General features: G+C 34.7%; 1 protein-coding gene across 1 annotated transcript in view; it reads right to left on the reverse strand.

Annotated features, from left to right (window-relative positions):
• Positions 1 to 2,487: 2,487 nt before the first annotated feature.
• ipo11 (importin 11) overlaps positions 2,488 to 24,338 on the reverse strand; it is a 269,401-nt gene continuing 247,550 nt past the window's right edge. The window contains exon 30 of the mRNA XM_088911299.1: positions 2,488 to 3,817. Within this exon, the coding sequence (XP_088767425.1) occupies positions 3,653 to 3,817 (165 nt within the window). The 3' untranslated portion in view covers positions 2,488 to 3,652. The remainder of the gene's footprint in view (positions 3,818 to 24,338) is intronic.

Here is a 24,338-nt window from a genome sequence, read left to right on the forward strand (position 1 = left end):
TTAATCTAAGCAGTGAAAATTGAATAAGTAAGCTTAGTTTGCATAACCCGCCAGGATGAGGAAAATAACAATCTGTCTGTAAAGAAGAGATTGTTGGAATCTGCAAACTAAACAAAAAAATTTTTTTATAATAATTAATAATTGCTTACACCTATATAGTGCTTTTCTGGACACTCCACTCAAAGCGCTTTAGAGGTAATGGGGACTCCCCTCCACCATCACCAATCTGCAGCATCCACCTGGATGATGCGACGGCAGCCATAGTGCGCCAGAACGCTCACCACACACCAGCTATCAGTGAGGAGGAGAGAGAGTAATGAAGCCAATTCATAGATGGGGATTATTAGGAGGCCATGATTGGTAAGGGCCAATGGAAAATTTGGCCAGGACGCCAGGGTTACACCCCTACTCTTTTCGAGAAATGTCCTGGGATTTTTAATGACCACAGAGAGTCAGGACCTCAGTTTTATATCTCATCCGAAGGACAGCGCCTGTTAACAGTGTAGTGTCCCCGTCACTATACCGGGGCATTAGGACCCACGTGGATCGCAGGGTGAGCACCTCCTGCTGGCCCAACTAACACCTCTTCCAGCAGCAACCTTAGTTTTTCCCAGGAGGTCTCCCATCCAGGTACTGACCAGGCTCACATCTGCTTAGCTTCAGTGGGTTGCCAGCTGTGAGTTGCAGAGTGATATGCCGTTATGGCTTCTCAGTTCTGTGACAAGACGGCAGAATGTTCAGAGGAAACATAGATATGGAATGAGACGCTAAGGAGCTGCAAACCATATCTTCTGCAGGCTGTTATTTAGGATACTTGACTGGGGAGCTGGGACCACAGTTTTTAGAAGATGGTGGAAGGAGTTGGAGGAGAGAGCGGAGGGGAGAGAGAAGCCGGTGAACTTGATTTTTTTAAATGACTTTCTTGCGAGTCTGACCTACACGCCACAATTGAGTCCAGTTGAACATCTGTAGGATGAGATCAGAAGACATGGCATCTGGGACTCGTGGCATCTGGGAAACATATGAGAGGGATGAAACAGAATCCCACAAGACAACATCTGAAACATTGGACATAGCATGCATGGCAACTGTATACCTTCCTGTGATGGTCAGTCATACTGCTAAACAGTGATGTTCCAGGTTGACCACTGTTGATCAGCATTGTTGAAGACAAATTTTATACAGTATGTTGTCTGAAGAAAATATTAGTGCACCTGTTTCAAAAGTATTGCCATCTTCCTGATTATTAATGTATTTATTGTGCTTGCAAGCAATGTTTCTTTTCTTAACTTACTTTCAGATGAGTGATTGAGGAGTTTTTGTTTCATGTAGCATGATTTGATTCATAAAAAAATGCATAGCTGTGGCTTGCTGCTGATGTAAATCAGAAAGGTGTACTCCTCTCTACAAGGCCAGACACTTGTTAACTGCTGGTCATTTCAAGTTCAAGTTCAAAACATTATTGCCATAATAACTAGTTGCATGCAATCTGGTATTTATCATTCTCTGAGGATAATACTGTACATGATATTACAGATCTTAGCCAAATGATTCTCAGTTAATTTACTGAGACTGTTACAGCATGTGTGTTGTAAATACATTCAGGGTAAACACAAATGATTAAAGAGCTTTAAGTTTTGCTTAATTCTGTATAGACTTGATTTCAGTTTGCAAGACAGTTCTGATTACCTGTCACATGTTTATATCTAAAATGAAGGTAATAAGGGAAATTTGTTTTGTAAGGTTCACTCATAAAGGCAAATAATCTTTATTTACACTTTAGTTAGCTTCAACATTTTGCCAAATGTATACAAAGTGAGAGTACATTGTGCTCTTTAATCACAATTTAATGGCAAATTAAGAATATTATTATTAAAGCTTTCTTTATAATCTGTAGAAGTGTTTTGTGCATACACAAAACAGTCACTTAGCATAGGTAAATAAAGTAAACTGTACCTACCTGTGAGAAGATCTGTTTATTCAGAAGTCATGAGCAGGCCAGTAAATTATATTTAATCTGTGGCATTACCTTTTTCTTTTTGCAAACCATTTATTTGTATTACTCATTGTGTGGACAGCAGCAGCATGCCTGGTCTGTGGTTTCCATAAGCAAATAAGAAAAAACAGATCTGTTAGTGGTAAAGAAAAATGAATATATCATCATGGTTCAAATGGAATAGTCAGCTGGCACTAGCCACACAGCACAAAAGCAGCCTGCGTCAGATCAGTAAGATTTTCTTCTTTTTACTCTTCCTGCTGAACACGAGAAGAAATGGAAACTGGACGTACAGCATTTAAAAACCTCAACATCAAGCATGCTGTCAGCAAAAATATTCAGATAAAAAATTGTAATTTTGAACTAGAAAGATTTGATGACTTTCATTTAACAAATATGCTGCTAAAGACAAGATGAAAAATGCCATGGGAAAAGAAAAATAGCACTGTAAGTATGACAATAAAATAAACAGACCAGATTTCTTTGCATTTGTTTCAATTTTTACTCATGATTTTATTCCTTATATATTTTGGAATAAACTACAAGGTTACTTATACAAGTGAAATCAGTACCTTTATTTGGATTATACATGCAGTAACCTTTTTCCCTTAAAGTGTGTGATGTACATTTTAAAATTCATGAAAACAACAAAACACGTTTAGGTTTTCAGCCATGTACTATACTTTATTGATTTAAACTGCCTGAATGATTAAATATTTGTATTTTTAATGATCTTGTTTAAACAAATACTGGATTTTAGAAGTAATGCATTTAAAAAAATGGATTGCTCATCATCTTGAAACAAAATATCAGTACAATAACAAGCTTATTTAAAACAAAAAACAACTCAAAGGTTTCAATATAAGTAAGGCTGATAACATAAGGCCTTTGCAGTTGATATATTTTTCATATCTGCTACTTATTTCAATCACAGTGAATATATATCTAGTTTAGTGAGATTACCAAGTATTTTATACAGTAGCACTGTATTTCTAAGTCAAACAAAATAAATCACTTATCAAATCATCAAATCATTCCCTTCTACTTCTATAATGACAATAGATGTTGTTTGTCAACCCTTCTAAAACTGTAACTTATAAGAGTCATTTTTTGGTTTTAGTGCTCCAATAAATCACTAAGAAAACCAATATAGGAGCTAAGATGCATCTGAACAAACATTTTGCTTTTATTAAACATACTAAAAGTGAAATAATCAACGCTAAGCATATACAAAGCATTTTTCAATAATATACTAATGATGCAAAGTGTCTCCAAGAACTCTTTGATTTCAGTAGTTAAGTCATTTTGCTGATAGCAATATCCTAACATGCAGAAAATCCATTCTTTACATAAATACAAAATTACATTTCTAGTCTCTGTTATTAACACATCTGTAAACACTGCCTGGTCCAGCTTTTTTCAAAACTCAAACTTCAACAAACTTGTTTCTCAATTCAAACAGTCCAAAGTCCCTGCTTTGTCTCCATTATTTCCAGATATCTTCATTATTTCCATTTGTTTGTTATGTTACCTCATATTTAATTGTCTCTTTTTGCCTTATATTAATACACAAGGAAGCAAGATGAACATTTAAACATATGAGCTCTGGTAATGTTCAGCCATAAAATATTAGCACAGTTTTCAGCATCGCCATCTTTACAGGCCTTGCAGGAATTCCTGAAGCTGTCGGACTATTTCTGTGTCCACAGTTTCCATTAGAGCTTGGAAGTTCTGGTCTCCCATCAGTAACTGTTGAGCTTTTAGCTTTTCATACACAAATTGCTGTAGTGACACACTGTGGACTGGGTCTTCCAAGGCAAGCTGAGGAGCAGATATAATAGTAATTAGCACAATTTACATACATTTACAGACACACTTAGAGAACACATACACAGAAAACATACAAGTTAATGTTGTATACAGTATAGACATCACTCACAAAACACAGTAATAAATATAAAAAGATTAAACCTCAGATATCCTGCCATATATGGGGGAGAAACATCCACAAATACGGAACGGAATGTGGACTACAGTTGTGTATAATGACAAAGTGTTAATTAAGTGATCTTCTGGGGGAAAAAAACAATGCTTCAGTAATTAAAATTAGGAATTTCAATTATTCACGAAATTCACACCGTCACTAAGAAAAACTGACAGCATGCATCTAACCTATAATTAAGGCAGTACAGTAGTTGTTTCATGCATTAAGAGAGATCATACAAAACTAGGCAGTGATCAAATGTATCTATAAAAGATTCAATGTTACTCTTGCATTATTAAAAGTTGACTCATTAAGGAAAAGCGAATTTCACTCTTTAATGTTTTATTGCTCACTACAGATAATTACACAAGATGCACAGAACAGGCACCAGTGGTTGGTGATATAGAACATTTTGTCATGGTATATATGCTGTACAATTTTTGTGTGCATCTGTAAAGGTAAATGAAAATAATTTAGATACATTTAAGAGTAACTGCTTGCAAAATAAAAGTGCTTTAAGAATAGCTAGAAAGCCCAGAATTCATAATTAACAATTCTGAGGGGGGGGTTCAACATAAAAATTATAAACTGATACTATAGGAAGTTCGAAAATGTTTTAATTAACATTGTTCAGTGAGAGAGAATTTTTGTACAGTATTTAACAGTGGCTCACACATGTCCACTAAGTCAGAGAGGGTTCTGGACGTGTCAAAAGTCCTAGCCAACACAGTATACAGTAAGCCAAAACCCTGAAGTTTTAAACAGATGAAAACAGAAGTACTGTAAAAGGTTCATCCTGTGCATTAAATTAAGAGTGCCTCTGCAAGTTAAAACACTTAAAAGTCCCAAGATGTATCTGTGGATCCTATTTTATAGATTATGAATTCAATATACAGAAGAAGAATAACTCTTTAAAGTAGTCCACACAAAAAAAACATAGATTCAGGGGAGAATGATCAAGTTAGGGAATGTAATTACCAGAGAACCACAGGGATCTGTCCACTGCTCTTGTAAATTTATATCAGTGATCTAGATTCTAATATAGTTCATAAACTAATCAACTCTGCAGATAATATCACATAAGGAGGATTAGCAAAAAACACAGAAGCAAAGTTAAATTAAAAAAGATTAAGATATAATTCAAGACAAAAGACAAATTCCTGGTAGATAAAACGCCCATTATGAAATAGGGCATGTTGCTAAAAGTGAGGGATTTAAATCAAGGGATTTTGTGTTAAAGCTATACAATGCACGAGTAAGACTTCATTAAGAATCCAGTAAGATGTTGTACGATTTTGTCACTCAAACTGACAAGCTAAGACAGGTAAGCTTTTTTAGTTTTGAACTGAGAAGATTATGAAGGGACATTAGTCAAGTATTCAAAATCTCAAAGGTTCTGACAAAGTCAACACAATATAGTTATCAACTGTGAAAAATAAACCAGAGGTCACAGCTGGATACTAAATGGATATCCATTTTAAACCGAGAACCAGAGGCACTTCTTCACGCAAAGGGATGTGGGAGTACTGAACAAACTACTCAGCCTTGTAGTTGAAGCTCAAACGCTTCTTTCAAGAAAGAGCAGGATATGATCCTTGATGCAACCGGCTACTAACATAAGGGCTAGATGGACTGCTCTTGTTTGCAACCTTTCTTATGTTCTGTAAACACCAGTAGATACTGTATTACTCCTGTGGCTTAAAATCTGCAACATACCTGTTATACAGTCATACTGTATGAGTGAACAAAGCTTGATTTACTCTGTAACATATTTCCATAATGTCTATAATGTTAACCCCAGGTCTGCTTTATCGATTGCCAAGACATGCTGAATGAGGTATTGCAGTTTACTCCCTTGTGAACGTACAGCATAAACTTTTACTTATTTGAAAACAAATTAGTCTTTACAAGTGCTAATTACTTGGTTTGGGGATAGGATATTTGTTTTCTAGTTATTTACTCAAAGGAAGAACATATTTTACAGAATAAGAAGTGAATTACTAACATTATTAAAAATAATGATAATACTAGTAGCTGCGGATACAAATATGGGCATCCTACATCTGAAACTAGGTTATCTGTTAAAAAGGTAAAATGAATATTGTGAAACCACTTTTTTAAGAGTGATAACACTTGTAAGTAAGTAGTATTTAAGTATTTAAACACAGATCCACCACAACTGAGAGCTACTGAGTACCTTGTTTTTGTGACTTTAAAAATTTTAAACTACAGGTTTCCAATATATATGTGTACATCTCAATGAATACTTTTCAATTTTACATGGAACTGCCTAGTCTAAAATGTAATAAAATATAATAAGTCTCAGGCCAGAAGAGTGATAATCAATTAAAGAGATCAGGTCACAATTAAAAATGGCATCAACTACCAGATTATCAGGCATATGAAGGACAGATGTACTGCTATTGCAACATTAACATTGAAGGAAAGGTGTGGATGTGTGGGGCACTTATGCTTTTTCTTTGGGAGCTATAACAAAAATAAAAGCTCTCAGAGAAACACAAATAAAAAGACTTTTGTCAATATGCTGGGATCCTACAGTTCTAAAGGCACGATTCTATGAAGAGACAAAAGTAAAGTGTTGGCAGCCATACTTCAAAGCTGATAAAATGGATTGTTGTCTGTAGGGAAAAACACTGGACTCAACAATAATCCAGACTTATAAAACTGTGATAGAAGATAAATTGACTAATCGCCTTATCCAGCCTCAAAAGTGGCTGATGTGAATAGTAACACATCACTATCAAAAAAGATTAATGTTTTTAAAGTATGGAGCAATATCTACTTACTGTACATTTAAATAGTTGGAGCAGTAGTAAATTTAAGTAGTTGTAAATATTAAATTATAAATTATTATACAAGGATTACACAGAGTGAGTGATAGATATATCATAAACAGACGTGCGCTCCCAAGAACAGGGTTTTCTTATTAAACCAGGCCTTACAAAGCATTTCTTGGCAAAGTAGCACTGTACTGTCTCCCCACAGACAAGAAGGCTGGAGTCTAGGGCAGCACAAGTTGAGTCCCAGATACACCCTTTGCCTTAGGAGCTGCAGACGGTCAGCAGTCTCCGACAGAAGAAAAGAAAAGCAAATCATCTATTGCTGTGTCAGGGACTCTAGGGTTTGATATAAAGAAGCATCCCTGTCCAAACAGGATCAGCTGGGAGAGTTAGAGAGAGAATGTGGACAAATGAGAGAGAGTAAAGAGTATTAGTGAAGAGAGAAAGCTGGGCGCCATGGAGAGAGTTGGTATGAATCCGAATGCTTCTTTGCCTAGAGAAGCAAGTTAGTGATCTAAGAGTGAATGTGATGAGTTAGTAGCAGGATTAATGCATGAGAGAGCAGACCATGGGAGACCCAAGAGTGGAAAAAGCTAAGGTGCAGGAGAGCAGAGCCAGGTCATTTAGAACAGCAAACAGTAAAGTCATACACTACCGGTGACTAGAGAAAATCAGGCGTATAGAAGATTAAAGGCAGGTAATGTCGCTCCACCTCTTGTACAAGTTTTTTTCACATTTTACAATCTTTTGTTTTCAACGTGCTGCTAGAGTAATACATGAATGGAATTTGTACCTTTGAAGTTTAGCTGGGTATTTAATGTGTGCTTTTAGCCGTGCGGATAGTCTCAAAGCCATCAGCACATTCCAATCTCTCTATTAAGTTTCCCTGAAGCCCTAAAAGTAGATAATTTGTATTATTATATAAATTACTAGTACCTGTACGTAAGATAGTGGTAATTAAGTTTCAGCATTAAAAGCAGCGGTACTGCAGTCTTGGTCAAAGAAACAGAATAGGACTTGTGATCATCACTGTCTTTGCATTTGAAACAATCATGAATACAAGTGAAGAAATGACACACTTAAGTACTACTTCCTTTTATGCAGTAAACAAATAAAAACACTGCTTGATGTACAGAGAAATGTGTCATACTGGGGATTTAATGTGTGTTCTCTACAAGTAATTGAAAGGACTGCAAATTCCAAACCAGAGCCCACAAATAAAATCAATAAAACATGACAATAAATAACTGCTCCGCATCAAAGCAAACAGTTTAACTGGTTGTTGGAATTTTTTCCCCCTTGTTTACAAACATAATACAGTAGGAAAAAAAAAACTTACTTCCGTTTATTCTTTTCAGGACACTGTCATGTGTCATTTAATCTCGGAAAATATCGCATTCCACCACAAGGGTTCAAAAGCATTTTTACACTGAACAAGACCTGCCTATGTATAATTTTCTCCATTATCAAATGCAGTTTAAAGTGGGCTTTGAATACAGATTCGTACTGTAAGGACGTTTGCAGCTGGTATTTTATCCAAAACACATCCTTGCATCTTTGTTTGATTTTCTCATATTATGCCACAACATCCTATGTGTCAGTCTTACTTCTTAGCCATTGTAAAGAAATTTGTGCTGTTTGTGCAGAAGATCATCTGTTCTTGGTAATAAACTACATGACAACGTGTTATCTAACAATGCAATGCATAATCAGGCTAGTGCTATTACTGATTGCATACCTATGGTATAGCAACTATTTGTATAAAGTTAAACAAAGCAATTGCATGAATATTTTGAAGAAATATGATCCCAAATTTTGAAGCATAAGCATTTTCCACCAAAGTCTGTAGTGTTTCATAGACAACTGTTACTACTGTACTAATGTTACACACTGACATGTTGACAGGCAGGTATTTCTCTTAATACCTCAGTGGGAAGAAAAGAAAGTATTAATAAAAACATGAAACTGAAACTTAAACAAGTTTCTACATTAAACAAACCCAAATAGGTGAATTCCTATACAAATTCTATAATACTAAACCATACGTTTCTAATACCCTTGGTAGTCTACGGGTCAGTGAAATCCTTCATTGCCTCAAAACTAGCCTTTACTGTTCAACTGACATGGTTAGAAAGTTGACTTGTATTTGTAATGAAATGCACTGTAAAGGCTGGGGATCAGACACAGCTGTAATTTTATCTTGAAAATTGACAATTTTATGACAATGTACAGAGCACTGACAAATACCTTTTGTATTACAGAATAAATGCAGTGTGTCTCTTAGGAATGAATACTGTTTGGCGTAATGATGTCTGGTACAATGTAATAATGATTGGTGAATTTTATTTTTAAATTTCAGCGTTGTCCAGAACAATGTGACAGACAAACACCAATGTCAAACAGAAACTTTCCATGGTCCAGACTTTTTTCTATGATTTTCTCTAGTCATTAAAATATGTGACCAACTAAATATCATTTATTTGAAATTTAGCTTGTGCATCAGCCGCAGAACAGCTTTAATTGTTCCTAATTATTGGGTGATATTTTATAATTAGCCAGTGGTTGATGTGCATATCATTAAATCATTCTGCACATCAGTTTCACTGGAGTGGTTTGATTGACATCCGGAGGTCAGGTTAAATCAATCAGTTTAAACTGAAAATTGTGTAGGGCCTTAATTATACTGTAGGTGTTACAGTAATAAAATCATCCAAATATACTTTTTACTTGGGATAAAATGTGACTTTGTTATGTACAGGTTCCTGCATTATTTTGACTCTCACTTTCAGCTCAATTAAAAACCGAATGCAAAATCATTTAGTTCACAGATGGCACTTCTGGCTTTGCTCAATGTTGTATCTGAGATCTGAGCAAATGTAGGGTCCAGATGGGCTCAGAGCCCCAGTAGTTCCAAACAAGGGTCATGGTATGCTTCAAATGGATCGTAGGGTTTATGGAAACAAAAGATCTTTTCACACAAGAGCTTTTTGGAAAAAAAAAGATAAAGGAAAATCTTAGATTTAAATAAAACCAAGTAAAATTTGTGAAAGCCCTTTTACACCATCACCTACAATAATGCCTGCACAGGCCTGTCTCCCAGGGAATCTTGAGGAAGAGCTCTGGTATGTGACAGGTGTATGTGCTGCACCCCTTTTCAGAAACACAGCTGGTACAGTAGAGGGAATTTACAGAATTGCTGCTGACTAAAAGTGGAAAATTGCTCCAGAAAATGTATAACACTAACGTTTTGGATTGTTTATTAAAGTTTCTCAAACTGCCAAATTCAGTTCATATACTGTAAATGTGAACATGGGTATAATTCTTAGAAAAATTCTGAGTTTCTGTAACTGATAGCTAATCTGAAAACATTTATCAACAAGCAGATTCCAAGCTCTTTTCTCATTTTAAAGCCTCGTTGCAAAGCAGCTTTAACGAGGCAGACTCTGTTAACCTCTGCAAATGACCATTTAAATACTGCATATATTTAGATATAATGAGGTAGAATTGGTCTGCATTAATTTTGCAGGCGTTTTGCTAATTTATTTCATTCCAAAAACTAGTCGTGTGTGTCACCCACAGGCTTAGCTTTACTGAACAAATCATAATGCATAAGGATGAGCTAAGCCTGCAGTCCTGATTCCCATGCAGAAGGAACGACATGCCAGACTTGTACAAGTACTGTGCCTACGGTACACACATAGGAATGACATTAGGAAATTGTGGAGCGCATTATAGTGAAGTAGTGTTGACATTTGACAGACCCTAAGTATTGACAAAATATGAAGGCTGAGGGACTAGATGGACAATTAACTTGAAAAAACATGAAACTAATGCCAAATGAAAAAAAGGGAACCAATTTCTATCAATTAAAGACAAATACCAGATAACATTTAAATTAACTGTTAAAAGACTTCACGCATGTTCAACTTCATACAGTATTTATGAAAATGTTCTCATGAAATAACTTTTTGGTTGAAGGCAGTGGTTATATTTTATCCTCTTCTGTAATGGTATGAATTATACCCTTCTGGCAAGTGGGGTGTACAGTAATTGCACAGCTGGAGTAAACAGTTATGTTATTGAGATTGCTGTCATATCCGTGTGATAACAAGGGAACATTAGAATTGACCTATGAGTTAGCCTGACCCATGAACATAAAATAGAAAAATAAGTGTCAGAAGAGATAAAGATGGCACCAGAAAGATATTCAGCCAGGAGCCAGGATTGTCCAAGGAGGGATACAGCCATTATAATGAAATATATCACTCTACTGCGTGTACTGAGTTAAATCCACTTCATCCAGGACCAGAAGCGAGAAATTACACTTGTTTTTTTAAGAAATATATGCTTACACTATCCGTATCTCTATTTAATTTCTTCTCTACTTACCAATACTGAAGCATTTCTGAAAGTTTATGAAACAATTCATTTAAAGAATTAAGAGCAATTCAAGCCACTACATTTGTGTCCTGGGAATAAAGAGCACTATCAGAAACCTTTGTTTTTCGAAGAATGTACAATTCTTTCCAACTTAATATAATCTTTAAAGAGATACACACTGTGTACAGGATTTGTATTCTTTTATACACTCATTATTCCACATGTCTCCTTAACCTTTTCTGAGTAAACCTCATGGAGAAAATTGAAAAACTATTCTACATTTGCAGTTAAAATCACTGATATGTAAATTCAAAGTAACAATCATGACAGCACAAAGAAATATGAATATGACAGCATATAATATGTCAACATTCAACCCATATATATTAAAACCAAACATATCAGCCATCTCACCCATGCTAAATTGGTGGTACACACAAATCTAATCATAGCTGGTAAGAATATTAGGTGGGAGAAATGTAAGGTTCATAACTGTTTGCTAGTTGTATTTGCCAGTGTTATAACTGCCTGGTTCACTGAGTATTATTATGTCATGTATAATCACAAAAAAATATAAAATGAAAACTTTAAAGTAATATGGTAGAGTACACGGAAAACACGTTGTACAAAAAAAATAATAAAAACACAAGCTGGAAAGTCCAACTAAAGACAAGGAAGAAAAGGAAGCAGCTCACATCCAAAATCAGATTATGGCTCAGAAATTCTGATCCAAGATGACATTCTGAGAACTGACTATTAATAGTTAGAAATTAAGCAGCTTCTCTATTTTATAAAACATTCTTTTTTACAAAATGTACGGGGAACACTATTCTATTAAAAATATTTTGCCTAACTTTACTGAATATGCACACAAAGTAATAATTAAAATCTTTCTTTAAATAAATACTGGCATGTTATTTATCATAGACAATCTTTTGAGTTGAAATGGACATTTCTTCAAAACATAAAGCCTATCTTCAAATAACAATTCTGCCAATTTACTGATACGTTAGTGACTTTCAGTCAACACATACAGGGTGATCAACACTGATTATGTACTGGTAAAGAAAACTAAAAAAATGCAGTATGCTAAACTTTTAGCAGCTGTGCTACTGAGAAATTAAAGTTTAAACCAAACAACACTATAGGCAGATGATAATGACCAGCTGTCTCAAAAGGGTATTTTGTAGCAAATTTAATCCATAAAACAGTGCTGTTTTATATTATCATCTCAGATCAATCAATAGTTTGTGGTCTGGATTAATCAAATTCCAGTTGATGAGTACAGTAGCTGTGCATCAACAGGAAACACAGGCCATGTTTAACAGCTTAAATTTTAAAGCCTTACTGGAATTTTGTTTTCCATTCAATTATATGCTGACATTCAACAATATAATGAGATAAATAGTTATTTACAGAGTGTTACAGTCACAGACTATGTTTGCACACATGCAGAATATGCCTTTCAGTTTGCATAATGCACAGTGTATGCAACATTTAAAACATACAGAGATTAATTTGATAAGAACAAGAACATAGCTCATTACGTTAGTCAGAACATCAAGGAAACTAAATGCAAAAATACGTATTTTATTAAACTGTTTTCACGTGATGTCTAATGTAAACAAGTCTTTTTGATTTATTGTTTGTTTAACATATTTTAAACTGAGAAAGATGCTTCCTGTTTTGTCTTTGAATGCACAACCTCTTTGGCTCTTACAGCCAAGCCATCTGGGTACAGGATTCTGTTCAGGTCTTCCTAATTTTTTGTTGTTCCAATTCTCAGAGCAGCAGTCTGGATAATTCTCATTTTCAACAGCATGTGTGCAATGAACCCAACATTAATAAGTGTTAAACCACACATATTCATACTTTAAATTCACATTTTAAATTAATAAAATTAGTATTTAAAGAAAGTATTAGGTTTTGATATAGCAGTATTAAACATACAATAGAAAATCCAGGAGCATTATGAACATGTAACAGAAAACATGGGGGGAGATTTTGATCAAAGAACAAAGCATTAAGGAGAAGCATCTTAGTGCCAATTATTAATCTTGAGATCAGGGCAAAGTGTTATTTGCACACGGCTTCCACAGTATTGCAAGGCTGATGCAACATCTGAAGCATGCACTCATTAACATTTCTATGTGAAGTGATTTTGTATCAGTATCTCGTGTTCATATTTAAAAAAAAGGAACAGCATAATCATCAGGGCCAAGAATTCTGTTGAGTATGAATAGAGGATGTTGACCTTGAAATGAAAAGCTCACAATCAAAACAGAAAAGGTACTTGCTGTATGACAAGAAGAAAGCACAGCCACAATTTTACACATACAGTGCCCTCCAGAATTATTGGTACCCTTGGTAAAGATAAGCAAAAAAAAGGCTATGATAAAATGTCTTAGATGTTCATCAGCTTGATCTTGATCTGAAAATATGAGAGAAATCTGACCTTTCAGTTAGGTAAAATTATTCAAAGAAAAAATAAACATTTTTCTCAAAAGCATGTTTCACAATTATTGGCACCCCTAGAAATTCCTATGAACAAAACCTAATTGACATATATTTCCATTCATATTTGACCTTTTCTAAGCACACCTGAGTCTTTAGGAGCTCTTAAGTGGTCATCCATGACTTCCTGTTTCACTGGGGTATAAATATGAGGTGACACGCAGGCCAAACACCCTCAGTCATCCATCAACATGGGGAAGATCAGAGAATACAAAAATTAAATGAGACAAAAGGTTGTTGACCCTCATAAATCAGGCATTGCCTATAAAAAATATCGTCACACTGAAAATACCCATCAAGAACAAGAACTATTAGGGCAATAATTAAGAAGTTTCAAACAACTGGAGCTGTGATGAAACTGCCTGGAAGTGGACACAAGTGTATTTTGCCCCCACGCACAGTGTGGAAGGTGGTTCGAGAGGCAAAACTTCCTCCAACATTCACAGTTTGACAATTGCAGGAGTTGGTTGCATCTTAGGGTCACCAAGTCTACAAAACTACAATTAGACACCACTTCCATGACAACAAACTATTTGGAAGGCTTACCAGAAGAAAGCCTCTGCTGTCGTCAAACCACAAACGTAAGCGCCTGGAATTCACTAAACATCACTGGAACTTTGATTGGAACCAGGTTCTATAGTCAGATGAGACAAAAAATAGAGCTTTTTGGCAACAAACACCAGAGGCGGATTTGGCGTAAAAAGTGTCAAGGTCATGCAGAAAAGAATCTCATCCCCACATGGCAGTGGATCTGCGATGGTGTGGGGCTGTTTTTCTTCCAAAAGCCCTGGGAATATATGGATATATGGCATCATGGACTCCATCCAATACCAGATTTTAGATCAAAATCTGTCTGCTTCTGCCAGGAGGCTAGGACTAGGTCGCAGTTGGATCTTCCAGCAGGACAATGATCCAAAGCACACCTCCAAATCCACACAGAAATGGTTCACTGACCACAGAATCAAGCTTTTGCAGTGGCCATCCCAGTCCCTTGACCTGATTTTTTTTCTTTGAATAATTTTACCTCACTGAAAGGTCAGATTTCTCTCATATTTTCAGTGTAAGATCAAGCTGATAAAAAACAAAAACACTTTTTTATAGCCTTTTTTGCTCATCTTTACCAAAGGTGCCAATAATTCTGGAGGGCACTGTAGGCTCTTTGTGTATATATAGTAACAGATCAGAAGTAAACAGTAAAAAGGAGAGAAGAAGGAGGCATGACACCTGCATAACTACTATATTATATATCGAGACGTATTTAAAATTGTACTACATCGGAACCAACAATTTTGTTGTACTTTTAATAACTCTCAGTATACAGTATATTTAGTCACCTCCCCCTTAATAAGAAAATATGGACAGTAGCTGGAAGGTACAGCAAATATGACCTGAAATTTCAGATTAAAAAATGAAACATAGGGCAAAAGGTAAGTACTGTAGAAACTGAGGAACTGCATTTAAAACCGAGAAGAGGAGGCACTTCTTTACCCAGAGATTTCTTGGGATATGGAACAAGCTAACCAGACATACAGTAATGTTGACACTCATACCTTGGCTTCTTTTAAGAAATGGCTGGATAAATTAACAACTACCAAATAGGCTATATGCAACAAATGACCTCCTCTCTTGTAACTTTTAATGTTCTTAGATAACACGGCAAGCCAGCGCATATCATATTAAGTCATTAAGATATTCTGTGAATGTAACTACTAGCAAAACAATTGTTAGAAAAATTGTTAAAAAAGTGTTAGAATGGTTTTAACAAAGTATTGTCAATTACACAACAGATTACAAAACTATAAGAAAAAAATACTAGAAGTAATTAATCCAAAATCCCAATCAGCTTAAACACTGAATTGTATCTACATTATGATTTATTGCTTGTCAGTATTTGTCCTTCATCTTGCATATTATTGAATATTTGATGGACAACAGGTGCCTCTGACTCTCATTGATTACACTGCACTAACTGGGCTTAAGATTTGTTTCTTAAACAATTAATTATCTTGGGGTTGCATCAGTACTAAAATAAGTGGATTTCTTTTTAAATACAGTTTCATACATTTACAATTATGGTTAATTATGAATGTATTACACTCAGCAGGCTTTCTATTTTAGAGTGCATTGATTTTCTCTTACTGACTAACAAGTGTGTCTAAATATAATACATAATACAGCTTTCAATCTTTGTAAACCTTACAGCAGCAATGATCGTCATTTCCTGAATATTCTAACACTGGAAAAATGAGAAGAATTAATAGTTTTAAAGTTACTTGGTTTCTTAAAAGTAAAATACATAAAAATGCCTTGAATACAAAATTGAAAAGAAAAGACGCTTCTGTTCACAGCATTAGATTTTTTTTAAAAAGCACCCTTTAGAGAATTGACAACTTTCAGAGAAACAAACAGATAGAAAAAAGAAGTGATGAGCAAACCGATTTGTGTGTAGGAATACGGTATTGTATTCGAATAGCCTTTGAAACACTGTCAGCAATAACTTTGGGGAAAAACATGGTCAGTTACGAATAACCAGGAAAGGAAATTTACAAAAATTAACTCTAATGTCTATCAAACCTAGTAGTGTATGTGCTGTGTTGTGGAAAAACTACTGAAAAGGGGTCAACAGCTGAAATTAGAGTATTCACAAAAGTAGACAGTAATTCTTTGCAATTTAATGTAAAAAACACATTTTCAATGCAATATAAAGCACATATAAAACAAGTAATGTTGAATTATACTTACCATTTACTGTTATTACCTTGATTAAATTAAGCTACACTCATACAGTTTAGGTGTTTTCAAAATGTTATTGACTAAAAAAAGAAGAAGCAGGTGCTTTATACGGTAAATATATATGTATATATGGGGGGAGAGGGGGGCATCCAGCAGTGATATCTGTCCCTCTCCTTATGCTCCACATTATATTATAGGCTGAGATCTTTCCAACCTGGGATATTGCCATAGTTAGTAGTTAAATGGCACTACCAAAAATTCACAAAAACATTGTGGATGCCTGAATTTCACATATACTGTAAATGCGGTGTTATTTTTTCTAGTACAGGAACCATATGGAAATCAACAGTTGGGATTGCATTCATATTTTTATCCAGTCTTTACTACCATTACACTTTAGCTTAAACAACTTAAAGGTACAGTATGTCACAGATCGGTCATACTTTATGTTGGGTCTAGGTGTTCAGAGAAAAAGGGTATAGAACTCCATAGGAGGGCAATAACTTCTTGTTATCAGAGTTACAGTAATTACCCAACATTCCCCTAGTCCCCAAAGTCATTAGATTTCTCAGAATTTATTTTGAAAATGACAGGTCTATCTATTACTTCATCACCCTTTGAATACACCTTCCTTACATTTACATTTAATGTTCTGCAATAACAGTGAATTCTGTCACAAGAAAACAATTTTAAGATGCTACACTGTAACTGTTATTTTTTAATTTTCCAGAAAAAAAACTTCTGGAACTTATGTAATAATTTCCATTAAAAAAGTACTACAAAAAGTTCCCTGTTGAGAAATTATGTTTGAAACATTAAAAATGACCCCTTTGCATTAAGCAGACCCATAAATTTCATGTTCCGATAATTAGTTTGGTTATTCGTCTGGTTATGTGGTATACAGATACAAGATTAAAGTAGTGTGACCAAAAGTATAGGAAATGTCTAATTACCTCCATAAATATACAGTAGCAGTTTAACACATTTATCAATGAAAAAGATTATGCTTTACGTTTAAAAAAAATGAAATCACTAAGACAGCATAAAAGCATTTCAGCATTCATTCTCTCTTTAATGTATTTCTTTCTGGACCTAGGATGCAAACAAAATGGCAAATAATCCAAGTTAATTAACAAGAAAACAAATCTATATCTCATAATTCATTTTATCATGGATAATATGAAGTCTTGCAATAACCTCCAAGCATAGTATCCGAGTACTGGCCTTTTCAAATCACAAAATCCAAAGACATCATCCATCATTATTTTACTGCACAATGCTTTTTGAAGGGATACTTTGATGAAGGGATAGACATTCTTTTATTTTGAAGTAACACTTCAGTACAAGCATGCAGAGATTTGTGAACATTCCAGCCTTCAGGTTTCATAAATGGCACAATTTTATACTCATACAGGGCTAATCAGTGGAGTAAGGTGTGAGTTTACATGCATAATTTGAAGACCTGATCAGTAATGTTTTGTAATCATCTGTCTTTTTTTGTTCTGACAGGACTTTCAAACATGATCGGAATATGAAAGATGAGCCAGTGTAATATCTGCATAATAGAGCTGGCTTTCTATATGAACTTTAAAGTACAAAAATTACTTGTATTTGGTGCCTGAAAATCAGCATAAATGCACAAGAATAGTTTAAGAGAGATCAGCCAACACACACTAATAGTATGAGGTGAGAGGATGTATTTGTAAGTTAGAACAATCTTGGAAATGGAAAAAATGTTCTATATTTCAGGAAGAAAATTTCAACAACAATTATTAAACTTTGTCAGTGAATGGAATTGTACGGTGCATATTTTGCCTAAAAAAGAGAGCCTTAGGCTGAGATAAAAAAAAACTGAAGCGTTCCAGTCTACAAAAATGTCTATACTCTTCTGCAAGGAAACCTCGATTTTCAAGCTGACCTTGATGTGGTTGAACACCAGCAGAATTGATATTGGAGAATCAAATGCTTCTTCAATAGAAGATTAAACTTTTATGCACTCAGTGCTACCTTGAAGTTTCCTGGATAACCCTATCAATCCTTTACAAATTCTAGCAAAACAAATCAAGTCTATCTTCTCACTTGTCAGTTTACTTAGTGCCGAGAAAAAAAAGATGATGGAAATGAATAATCTTCCAAAGCATTTCTGCTTCTGAATTGCTGGGGACGCTATCCTGAAAGAGGTACCATCCTTCGGATAAGATGTCAAATAGATGTCTTAACTTCATAGATATTCCATTTTTTAGATCAGTTTGTAAGAGTACTGCTGTTAACTCCAAGTTCCATTTTGCATGTCGAATTTGAATGTCGTCCCTAAACTTTTCCCATAACTTAGTGAAGCAATCTCCTCCACCTGATCTGATGAGCAGTTGTTCTGTTGCTGCTTAAGGGCTGCAACTTGTCACACAGGAGGGTCCCATTCCAATTTTTAAAGCACTCTGGAATCCTTTGGGATCAAAAGGACTATACTGTATATAACACAAAGAACTATTGGCCCTATTACTAACTTTCTTCCCAAACAAACCTTATTCATTTAGAAGGTCTTGGACAAGTGGAAGTTGGCTTGCTATATGAACATAGTGGAGGTCTAAGGCAGATGAAGAAAGTAGAAATGTTTAAAGTACAGTATGTGCTAGGGGTTCTGCTAAAATGTATTGGTTGAAAAACAGCATGCCATTTTTTTACTGAATTTCTTACTATGTTTTACTGTTGATACTGCTCTTAAATTGGATATTCAAATCTAAAGCTTAATCTAAATCTAATCATCTAAAGCTTAATTTATAGTTCACAGTCTACCACCTTTCCACAAATGTCCCCCTTTCTACATTTGTGAGATAAAATCACATTATTTTCTAACCATAACCTAATTTCTCAAATACCCCTAAAAAATCTCAGCCTCAAACATGCTCTTTTGCTAAACTTTATTGTTATTAAATCAGACCACATATTACTGCTGTTGGCAAGTCTTTTTATTCAATTTTGATTCACCTTAGATATGATGGCAAATCCCAGCAAACATTTTTTAGGTCTGTTATGGAATAAAGTATGATTTAAATTAATTACCAGAAAAAATACAAATCACAGGCTTTATTACAGATGTTATTATGGCTATTCTTGTTAAGTTGACTCACCTTCAAAGGAATTATTCATTACTTACAGTATATAGCAGTGCTTTTAAAATGATAAACTGTTTTTTTGTATATTTTGCTCTTATGAGCCTCTTACCAACACAATTCTTGAGCGCTTGGAGTGTTTGGGTTTTTCGCTGTTCATGGAACTATTCTGCATAAATTAAAGTAGTTTTTATAACCAGTATTACATTTAACCAAAGTGATCAATATGTTGTTTGCTCTGAAGTGAATTTTGACTCCTGGCACTCTACCACTGCTGGTAATAGCTAAAACATTCAGCTCCATTCTCTCATTAACAAAAATAGGAAATTTACTTGAATTTTTAAAGAAAGACTTCTTACATGAAATGAAATGTATATATAATGACTATATATAATTGGAAAATGTAGTAACTCCTAAAGGACTGAAGGTAGAAATTAAGATTTTCTATCTGCACTGCATGTACACACAATTGTTCATAAAACCATTTCTATTACCTTACATAGAGTTCTTTGAACAAGTAACAACAATAATTATACACTTAAGGCATAGCATATGGTGTATTTAGATTTTCCTCATAAATGATTCTTGAACTGCAGATGGTAGGCTTTCAGGGAAAAGCGGGTTTGTATTGAGAACAGGTCATTAAATAGAAAATGGACAGTACAGATAAGTGGTAAATACTGAAACTGAGGTGACGTAATTAGTGGAGTACCACAGGGATCTATACTAGGAACAATGCTTTTCTTAATTTATAGTATATCAATGATCTAGATTCTGGTATGTTTAGTAAAATAGTCAAATTAACAGTTGATACCAAATTAGGAGTAGTAGTAAACAATGTAGAAGTAGTAAATGAAATCCAAAAAGACTTAGATAAAATTAAGATGGGGCAAACACCAGGCAGATGACATTTAATATCAGCAAGTGCAGGGTATTGTTTTCAGATCGTAAAATGTAAACTATAAATACAGAATGGGAAATGTTGAGATAGAAGTAAGTCTCATAGTCTCTTTAGATGTTAATGTTGGCACATCACTTACGTGTTATAGAAATTAGGGAATAAATAAAAAGGTAAACAAAATACTAGGATATACAGTATACTGTAGCTAAAAACATCCAATTTAAATTAAGGGATGTTATGTTCACAATTGTACAACACATGGGCTAGATAAACCGGATGACCTCCTGTTGTTTCTAAACTTTGCTACATTCTTATCTAAAGGGAGTATCTTTCATACATGCTATATATGGAGGAAAAACTCACTTTGATCCTTAATTTAAACATCAATCCCAGTCCCTACAATATAACATTAAATTCTATTTTAAAGCTAATCATAGTGATTTTTTCTGCTTCAGATTACAAAATGAAGTGCTTCAGCTAAAGCAAAAGACACAAGATTGGATAAGATTTTGTTCAGCTAAGAAGGTCCCAAAGGCATTGCTGTGTGGCAATTAAAATGAAAATCCCTTTAAAAGGACAAGAAATTATTTTTGCTCTGTCCAGTGTGAAGTCCCCAGAGGCATGTAGTTCAGACCTGGGAATCTCTCAGTGGAAACAAGATAGCTCACGAAGCTTTGCCATATTAGTCATTTCACAGACGTTCAATTTCACAGATTTATTTTCAATTAATTATCAAACTCATAGCTGAGAAACATTTTTCTTTTATTAACTTTAGTGCATAGCCTTTCAAGAAAGATATGAGATGTGAAAATAGGGTTAACTAACTTCTTTCTTTTGGTACAAAATATTCCATGCTTCAGCGCTTGGGAATTAACAGATAAGAGATTCCACGTGTGTGCTAGAGATTCCCTTAGAGAGGATGAGGCCAGTCATTCAAAGCGTTCAAGGCCTTGAGAATGTCCGAACACAGGGGGTCTCCCCCCATTACCATGGTAACGATAGCGTCAGAAATGTTTGTTACATAAACTGGTGCTTTGTAACAATTGAACAATTCTGATTGCATGCATGCAATAAAGCTCACCTGTTCAGCTTCATCGCTGGGTCCAGGACTTATTTGTTTGTTGAACACCTTCAATAATTGAGCCAATGTTGACAAAATGCCCCCTAGGAATATTTGTAAAATTTTGTATTGCAAATGCAAATATTTTACTAGAAACGTTACAAAACGCATTGTTTCTAACAGTAATACATCTACCATGCTGCGTAACACAGGGAATATGCTTGGCCAAGCATAAAACAATGCATGACAAAGTGCAGCTACCATTGTACAATATACACAGTATTTACCTAATACCTTTATTTATACAGTATACATTTTTGTGTCCTGGAATTAACATTTTCTAGGATTAAGGTGTTATAAGAGTAAAACAAAAATTATGAATTAAGGAAATGAATGCTAATTATTACTCACAACTTTGTACCACTGAAAAGCAAAACTGTTTAAATAGGATTCAAGTTAGCAGCCAGAGGCAGATGTTTCAGCCGTATTACAAGTCATCAATGGGACACAGCTAATTAATATTCATTCCCACATTTCATAGCAGTTTGCTCTTAAAACACACAATAACCCTCAAAGATGTTCCTTGTAAGACACACATATATGTCCGTTTCACATTAGCAAAGTTAATTTTTAAAAGTGCTTATTATTTCAGCAGCATTACTTATACAAATATAACTTTTAAATAGTCTCCTTTTAAAAATATATCTAATTAAATTAAACTGTACATCTAGATTTCTCTAATGTTTGATATTTTTATTGTTTCCAGTTACAGTGCCTTGTTGTTGCTACAAATTTTCTTCAGAACATATGCAAGAAATGAGGTGAACAACTAAATAAATGACAGATACACATCACTGCAGAGTGCTTTACCAAAGTGTTTCCAGTTTTCCACTTGCCTTCCTTAACACATGATCTGCTACAACAATACAGAAATACATTTTAATAAGGACTCAAGCAGAAACACAAAATTGACATGTTACTTTTAGCAAAGCATGTCAAAGAGGGCATAAATCAAAGTAAGCTAAAAAAACTTTAGAGAAGAGAACTTAAGAAGCATATTTAATAGTTAAAAGTACCAATATGAAATTGTTCTTAAATAGATAAACAGCAAAGAATAAATAAGAAAATGGAGTGGATTTCACTGGAGCAAATATGAATGGCACTGAAAGGTTCTCAACCAGTCTTTGTGATATAAAATGAGTTATAACTGAAGATTATAACTTGATGATGAATCGGGTAACTAGGCATGGAACTTGTTTCCTGCTATTACATCTTAAATGTGAAAACCATGTGTAATGGCTAACTACCATCAAACTGTGACTTAAATCTACTGTTTTGTTACATGGTCACAGATTTTACACTGGAACCAGACAGAGCCAGTGACAAGCTGTCACTCAAACCAGTTCTATAAACAGACAATTTTAAAATGGAACATTTCAATCAGTGGCCAAAAGTGGAATACTAATTGTACAACATTTGCAGAATAAAACAGATACAAATATGTGGAAGATACTGGTATGGTCACTATGCTCTTTTAAGAATATTTAAAAAAACAAACAAATACTGATAATACTCTTCCCTATCAACTCTTTTTCTCCTATGATCTTTGTGGCTAAAAAAGACGCACAGAGAACTCTTCCATTTAAACAAGCACTGACGGGGCCATTTACTTTTATTCAGAATCCCACAACCCAGACAGCCTTATAATCAAACACAAGAGCGATACATTTCTCACATGAGCACCCAACAAGTCACAAAGCACACTACGATGACACCCTGGTCAACAACAGCCCATCTGATTCTGAGGTCCTCACAACTGTGCAACACCGCCTGGGAATTTGTAGTCACAATTTGCTAGATCATTAGGAAGCGCAGAGTAAAACCTGAAGTTCCTGGACCATAACTGTCAAGATGCTTTATGAATAAGTGCCTTTCCTTGTTGAACCACTCCAAAAGCCCTTAAAATGTTTTATTTGTTCGCCGTTTACCTGTGTTTCAGTGTTTATTGCATACTCATATACACAAAACACCCAACATTAATAAAAAATCCACCTCTTGCTGTCATCTTTTCATCATTTTTAGGTGTTTTATATTCAGTGCTACAATGAATAATTTATTACCTGCTATGACAGGAAGCAGCAAGGCAATCTTGAACACTTACGATTTGGACTGTCAAGACTCTTTATTTGATTACATTAACTTCTTTCTTTACAATATCATGATGAATTAAAAATAAAAAAAACAATCCAACTTGTCTGAAAGATACAAACTGTGCCTTTTATCACATTCGCTTAATGATTTAGTGTGTAACTCCTGTCGAAACCCCCTTAGGGCAAAACTTCATTAAGTAAATGCTAAAATCTCTCCACTAGGAGACACAAGTAGCTGTTTAAAATGCAATATTACCTTCTGTGAGGATCCCTAGAGTATCAAGAATAAAAGGCTACCATAACTTCTTCATTAAAAGCAAGTAAATCATTTTGTAGGCTTTTGAGACAATGTTCTATATTGGTACTTCCCACATAAATGCAAAAATACAATGGTTGTGTACAGTTCTTAACACTCTGATGGATTTCCCTTTTGGGAGAACCAATGCACACATTATTGGTGTAGTAAAGGCTCTAGTGACCACAGGGAGAGTTCATTTTTGTAATAAATGAAACTAACCACTGCTCTTTGCAGTCTCTGCATATTTTATCACAGCATATTTCTGGGCTGTATTTTTTTATTGTGCCTGTTTTTTTATAAGACCTGAATTTAAGGTATGGAACATCTTTGCCTCCCCTACCTTGAAGAAAATTGTAAAGAAGGAGTAAAATCCTGCTTTACAAAGTTACAAATGATTTATTCGCAGTCAGA

The sequence above is a fragment of the Atractosteus spatula genome, chromosome 3 (genome assembly GCF_055471065.1).
Source record: "Atractosteus spatula isolate fAtrSpa1 chromosome 3, fAtrSpa1.hap1, whole genome shotgun sequence".
Classification (NCBI taxonomy): Eukaryota; Metazoa; Chordata; class Actinopteri; order Semionotiformes; family Lepisosteidae; genus Atractosteus; species Atractosteus spatula.